Source organism: Haliotis cracherodii, unplaced genomic scaffold (assembly GCF_022045235.1).
Source record: "Haliotis cracherodii isolate W230 unplaced genomic scaffold, xgHalCrac1.p SCAF_10, whole genome shotgun sequence".
Taxonomy (NCBI): domain Eukaryota; kingdom Metazoa; phylum Mollusca; class Gastropoda; order Lepetellida; family Haliotidae; genus Haliotis; species Haliotis cracherodii.
The window spans coordinates 51,984,620-51,992,591 of record NW_027266265.1 but is presented as its reverse complement, the minus strand read 5'-3'; the positions used below and the strand labels follow the sequence as shown (position 1 = coordinate 51,992,591).

The following is a 7,972-nucleotide window of genomic DNA, read 5'->3' as shown; positions in this document are numbered from 1 at the left end:
CCACCCTTCTCTGTACACAACCAGGCTCGTGTGATACCTATTCAGTAATGGATGCTCAAGTGAAATATGTCTGATTATCTCAATTCGTTGGTCTGATACGGTGTCTAACATCTATAAGTAATATCTAAATAGTTTCTTAGCATCTGTAATCGACTGATGAAGAAGATAGGGCTGTGTCAAAATAATAATGCAAGTAGTGTTTGGGAATGGTCCGCACATCAATGTGTGTGTTCCAAATATATCAAATAATACCCCAAATTGAGATAATTGATATTTCAAGCAGGAAGAAATTAATATCAATATCAATGTATGCTTTATAGCGAGTCCACGAATTCTATGAAATATAAATCCACATGTGTGGTGTGTATACGCGGGTTCCTGGATTTAAGGAAATTACGTTTGTTCTTCGCTGATACAAATATGAGTATAAACTTCGACCCTGCGGGTGCAATTATTTTCTTATCACAAAGTTGAAGCAGGGGTGTTCATCCTTGCCCCTCTGCCGCATAATAAGAAAAATTATTCAACCAAACAAAAGCGGCAATTCATAAGATATATACACTCGCGATTCATGTTTCATTAATGACACCAAATTGTCGGTTTGCGCAGGGTTTGGTATACGACGTCTAAAGCACACATCTTCAAGCATGTCTTATTGGTTGATATGAGGGACCTCTCTACGTTGTTTCGTCTTCTTAACGACTGTGGCACTGTAGATGAAATATATAATTCAGTTACAGAAATGATAAGGAATATCTCCATCACTGACTTCTATAAACACACATTTCTGCTTTGAGTCCCATAATTCGATTTTCAACACAAACTACAAATTAATACATTTAAACTAACACTCTCAGTTATAGACGTAATATTAATTTTTTTATTAGATTTTAATGCCATTATAGCGAACTAGTACTTCAGCTCTCTCTTGTAACTGAATTATGGCGTTGGTTATTCTATATTTAACTCGGGAACCGCCGTCTCTGTACTATTCTATACATTTCGTATTCCGCTGAATGGCCAGAGCAAATAGAATCTCTATTGATAGAATGATTGTAGGAATACAATTTCTATTTCAAGGCAGATCAGTGCAATTAGAATCTATTGAGAGCAATATTTATTAAAATACATTTGTCGAAATCAATTTCAGTTGAAACACATATATGTTGTAATATCACTGACAATAAAAGTTCCGTTGAAATCAATTTCAATGCAAATAGAATCCTGATTGATATAAATATATCGGTAATAAAATCTTATCCATCTTTTGAACATAATCTCCATTGACAGCAACATCAGTTAAAACAGCATATGTCAAAATCTGTATAAGTTTAAATATAATACATATTTCTATTGAAAAACATATAATTGAAATAAAATCTCCATTTAAAACATCACTTTCAGTACAAATAAAATCTCTATTGAAATCAATATAAGTATAAAATTAAATATATCTCCACTGCCAACAGCATAAACTGGAATATGATCTCTTTTAAAGTCAATAGCGTTGAAATAAAATCTAAATTGAATACAGCATCCAATAAAGTTAATATCCCTATTGAAAGAAGTAACAGTAAAAATAAAATCCTAATTTAAATAATTCAGTGAAAAAGATATTTGAAATAAATATCAGTGTACGTAGAAAACATGTTTGTAGTGAACTAAATAAAGTAAAAGTCTATTGAAATTAATATCAGTTTAACTAAACTAAACTAAATATTGACAGCAACATCAGCTAAAACGCACTATCCATTGAAATTCATTGTACAGGCACCTGTCAAAATACATTTCAGTGAAAAAATACCTGTTGTAAAAACGACTCAGTTACCAGAATCAGTTATAACAGAATCATTTTAAAGAAATATCATTGTAAAAGAAATCTTCATTGAGAAAAAAATATACACCTAAACTGCCTGGGAAAAGAAAGAATACACCCATGTTTGATGGTGGCTAAAAATGAAACAAACGAGAAATGGTTATAATGAATTTGGTACGGGTAACATAGTTGTGCTATAGATCACAAATTTAAAGCTTTTCGGGCACTGTCTTCAGCCTGGTAATGTTTTAAGAACGTTAACATTTTTTGGTCAAATCCAATTTTCAATTGTATATTTTCTTTATATTACATTCAGTACAAATCTCAATTGAAATAATTTCATTTAAAATCATTTGTTAAAAAAACCTCTATTGTCTATATATTAAAACCAATACGAATAAAGAAATAACCATAATTAATGGAAATATATTTTTAAATGGAATCTCAGTATAAGACTGAAATCAGCACCAAAGCAGATATTGCAATACCAGTTAAATGAGTTTTATCATATTTATATCAGTTCAATTGAAGTTGAAACATGTCATTGACTAAAGCTATAGATATAATCCCTAGTAACAATATCAAGGTTGAAATATCTGTTGAAAGCAATATATGTGAAAATAAAATTCCAGTATTATTTAATAGATAACTGCACCATATATTTAAGATGATATTCTATGGACTGTAACAGGTGCGCTTGGGCAGCACATTGGTTAACGTGTTGACTTGGCATGCTGAAGACCCGGGTTCGATTCTCCACACGGGAAGCCCATTTCTGGTGTCCCCTCGCTGCGATATATATTCTATCCAGTCTTCACAATAACACACTATATTAGACCAGGGTGTACGGGTAAATAATATCAGAGACTACCAGTATCCAGTCTATGTACGCGATGTAGCAGCCTGTTATCGGTTCTGCTCCAGGCAACCAATGGGTGATATTGTGAGCAGTCAGGCATGCTGTTCGGGTGCGAAAACAACCTAAATTACCAAGGTTGTAGTTGGTTTAGTCGGTAACTAGTTCATAATACAAACAATGCTATATCTTTACGTGTATGAATGATAGGGATAGGTTTATGCCATTTTTAGCAATATACAGCAGTACAAGAACTGGGGACGCCGTGTTTGAAATGGAATCAGAGTCGTTGACATGAGTAGCAAACGATATTAACTACTCGACCACCCTGTTGCCCCTTTAGGCGTGTCATCCGTGGAAGTCAGTGGATCACAATCTCAATAACTTCCTGATACGCTTATATAAAGCTATATGAAGAATAGTTAAGCCCTCGTGCTGTTAATTTTGCATTAACTAATTACCTGTCTTTTTTCAACGTTTTGAAGTAAGCTTATTCCGAAGGCATTTTTTAAGCGGCATTGATTTTACCAATGTTCAATCCTATGCTGAGAGAGGGTCAACATCCAATGTTCAGTACGCAAATAAAAAAAATCCCTTGAGACCGAATAGTAGAATATATTCGTTGGCAAATAAATAGTTGTGTGACAGTTTTTTAAGCGCACACAATGTTGAATTTTTAAAACAATATTTTCCACTGTAATGTCCTTCAGCATGACAAAAATATTCATATCTAATTGTTTATTCAGAAGAAGAAAAACATTGCGGACAGAACGGCGCCAGTGGACCAATTAGAAACTTCTAACCAGTAGCGCTACACTACGCCAAATACAGTTATTGCAAATATTAGAATTCTTTCATCCAAAAATTACCCTTTAAATTGCCAAAGAATGGGCTGATATTGGGATGTGACATAAAGCGATAATTTCTCGTCAGAAACAGAGGATGATGATATGTTATAGTGCAGTCTTAGATCACGGCGCTGCCACATCAACCGCAATGTAGCCTATTTACCATGGCAACAACCGGCGAGTGACTCCTTTTGAATTCTTCTAGTCATGAAACAATGCTAAATCCCGCCTGATTTCCCCGTACAGTTTGGAGGAATGTTGATTCTTTAATATGGCGGCTTGTAATTTGAATGTAATTATTAACCTCATATTTATAAGACGTAATCATTGTTATAATCAGAGAGACATTTCACAGTGGATGTATCATGAGTCCAGTCTTAATATTCATTACGCAATTGACATTGATCAAATGATACAAAATGACGCAAAATTCCGATTTATATACTGTATTAGCATTAAGTCGGACAAAAAGTTAAATTTCAACTACAGTAATTAGAAATAAATTGGTCAAATAGTTTGTTTGACATGTTTTATAACTTTGATGTTTAGGGGTTTATCGTTAGAACTTCTCACAAGTGCAATATTTATTACATCTGATTCCCCATGTCACACAGTTTTGAAACGTTAATGTTGTCCGATGTACAGCTTGTGTTGTCGTGGATTAGGTGCTCAAACGTTTATGTCACGTCGCGTTCATGGTCGTAAATCAGTTGTTCTACAGTTGTCAAACTATTCAGTTATTTCAGAGATCGAGACGTATTTGTGTATATAATTTAAAGATGTACCTTTTCATAATCGTAAGAAATCTTCATTGTTTCATAGAAACCCGCTATATCATATGCATGTGTTTATGAGTCACATGGTGATGAAATCAGGTGATGAATGTATCCTGCCTCACCGGTGTCAACCTTCACAAACACATGCAAAGGCAAATCAATTGTTGACATGATAAGACATGGGAACATATGGTACAAGTCAAAATGGTTAATGACATCAGACATTAAAGCAAGAGTTTGACTGATGCGTCACATTTGGATATGTCCTCCGCGTGTCTACTATGAAAGTTATTAAAAGCTGACTAAGGCCTTGCCTACTGAGTCGTATAACGCTCTTTTAAAACCTTCGCAGAAAGAGCATGCTCGATTGTACCTCAAAAGTTGAGAAATGATCGAAGATACCAAAGGCTGGAGCTGTGGAAATATTGCTTGTCTTGAAGGGAAAGTTGACTGTTGGAAAGTTGAAGTAATCCCTCTTGTGCATAGTTTTTGCCACTCAGAATCTTCATACAGAGATTTAAATATGAAACAGATGAGACGGATGCACTGATCCCTTGTATTTCTATTTCAGGTGGGTAAATGAATCGAAGGGAAGGGACTATTGGACTCTTATTCAACGATAGCAGATCATCGCCATTACTGGACTTCTTGGTCAAATTCCCTTGCTTGTTATTTGCCACTCGGAGCAGAAATTCTCATTCATATGCATAAATATATCAGCGTGGAGGGGCGGATGACTGGTGCCTAGATGTCCTATACCCACATTTCACACAGGTGTTATCTATGAGGAAGTCCAGCATCTCACGTATTGATTTCTCAATACACTTCAGATGATACTGTCATTTTTGACAACTTGTCCTGAGATTTGAAGATAATGATGTAACAATATCTATGGTCGCCACATTTAGTGACAGATGCCCCGTGGATCAAAGAATGAAGCTTTTCGTTAAGTTTATATCGTGTGGGAAAGTGGTGAAAGAAAAACATATTTTTATATTCCGTGGGTACAGTAAAGGCTTTTATTCTAATATATCATTACCACTATCCATAAATTACATTGATTCGTGTAAGCGGGTAATTTCTCGAAGAGATCGCTATATTGGAATTATATAAAACTGGATATGGAACTGTTGTCTGAAATCAACACAACAAACTGGAGACTGCAAAGTGGATGTGTATTATTCACCTCTTTTCGAATAAAGGGTATTCACATTGAGATGACACATTCAATCTTTACAATCGTGTTACTCTTCTAGCTGAGAGAAGACGAAACGCAGTTTGGTGACTTGATTTCCTTAAGATGGCAAGATAAGTGCAGGCTGGACTCCAGGCGTCAAATTAACACGGGGAACAGTGGAACTAGACGGTACTAGGAGACGTGTAAGTTTCTTGTAGGCGACTAGAGCTTTACTTGGGAAGTAGAGTGAGTGAGTATTGTTTAACGCCGCTTTTAGCAATATTCCAGCAATATCACGGCGGGGGACACCAGAAATGGGCTTCACACATTGTACCCATGTCGGGAATCGAACCCGGGTCTTCGGCGTGACGAGCGAACGCTTTAACTACTAGGCTACCCGACCGCCCCTTGGGAAGTAGAGGGCAACTAAGATACAACATAGAACGCATGACAACCACGGTACAACTTGGAAACGAGAGGACAACCAAGACGCAAGTTGGAAGCATAGGAACAGATACAAGGTGGAACAAGAGGACAACAAAGATACAAGGTGGAACCAGGGACAACAAAGATACAAGGTGGAACAAGAGGACAACAAAGATACAAGGTGGAACAAGAGGACAACAAAGATACAAGGTGGAACCAGGGACAACAAAGATACAAGGTGGAACAAGAGGACAACAAAGATACAAGGTGGAACCAGGGACAACAAAGATACAAGGTGGAACAAGAGGACAACAAAGATACAAGGTGGAACAAGAGGACAACAAAGATACAAGGTGGAACCAGGGACAACAAAGATACAAGGTGGAACCAGGGACAACAAAGATACAAGGTGTAACCAGGGACAACAAAGATACAAGGTGGAACCAGGGACAACAAAGATACAAGGTGGAACAAGAGGACAACAAAGATACAAGGTGGAACAAGAGGACAACAAAGATACAAGGTGGAACCAGGAACAACAAAGATACAAGGTGGAACCAGGGACAACAAAGATACAAGGTGGAACAAGAGGACAACAAAGGTGTAGCTTGAAACCCAGGACAACCGAGCGACCCCCAAGGGACCAAACTACACCCATATGGTATGACGAGGTGAAGAGTAGGATATTAAAAAGACAGATGACAAGTAGGAGATCACAGGGCAACCAGACGACAAGTAGGAGATCACATGGCAACAAGACGACAAGCAGGAGATCACATGGTAACCAGATGACAAGCAGGAGATCACATGGAAACCAGATGACAAGTCGGATATCACAGGGCAACCAGATGATAAGTCGGAGATCACAGGGCAACCAAGAAGCAAGCAGGATATCACAGGACAACCAGACGACAAGTAGGAGATCACATGGCAACCAGATGACAAGTCGGATATCACAGGGCAACCAGGTGACAAGTAGGAGATCACAGGGCAACCAGATGACAAGTAGGAGATCACATGACAACCACCAAGCAAGCAGGAGATCACAGGGCAACCAGATGACAAGCAGGAGATCACAGGGCAACCAGGTGACAAGTAGGAGATCACATGACAACCAAGCATGAAGGAGATCACAGGGCAACCACGCAAGGAGGATATCACAGGGCAACCAGATGACAAGTCGGATATCACAGGGCAATCAAGCGACAAGTAGGAGATCACAGGGCAACGAGATGACAAGTAGGAGATCACAGGATAACCAAGCAAGTAGGAGATCACAGTGCAACCAGGTGACAAGTCGGATATTACAGGGCAATCAAGCGACAAGCAGGAGATCACAGGGCAACGAGATGACAAGTCGGATATCACAGGGCAACCAGGTGACAAGTCGGATATCACAGGGCAATCAAGCGACAAGTAGGAGATCACAGGGCAACCAGATGACAAGCAGGAGATCACAGGGCAACCAGATGACAAGCAGGAGATCACAGGGCAACCAGATGACAAGTAGGAGATCAGAAGACAACCATTTGACAGGTACAGCGTGGGACGAACGCATTCAGACCACAGAATGTCGAGGACCACCAACGGACAAACCTGGCACAAGAGGCTGAACAAAGAAAGACATGCGGAGGACCTGGTGGATTAAGGACACATCATATAAATATGCCAGCCATCTAACAGGCTTCGAAAAAATACGATGGTTTCTTTCGAGTTTGTTATCATTTTGTCACGATAGCTTGAACTATATGTCCAGGAAGCCAACAATATATGAATTTGCCTTTGCACCAGAATATCAGTACCCACCCTTGAAAGGTGGAAACGTGGGTGTGGGTTATCTGCTTGTGTTTATAACGTGATACCAGTATGAACCAATAGGAGTGATGTCATAGGTCCTTGCATTGAACATATGAATCATTATATAAATAGAGATTTCAATTATTACATAAAAACACCCCAAAAATGCCAATCTTACAGTGAGGTCATGCCCTTGTCTATATACTTGTTAATATTGCAAGTGTCACCCAAGATACGATCTAACAATCCACGTAACAATTCTCTCTTGCAAAGACC

At 38.2% G+C, this 7,972-nt stretch overlaps 1 protein-coding gene across 1 annotated transcript; it reads left to right on the top strand.

The window, feature by feature from the left end:
- Positions 1 to 6,597: 6,597 nt before the first annotated feature.
- Positions 6,598 to 7,023, top strand: LOC139453889 (sperm acrosomal protein FSA-ACR.1-like). Its single transcript, XM_071235338.1, has one exon. It carries the CDS (start codon positions 6,598 to 6,600, stop codon positions 7,021 to 7,023), a length of 426 nt encoding a protein of 141 aa, XP_071091439.1.
- Positions 7,024 to 7,972: the final 949 nt, after the last annotated feature.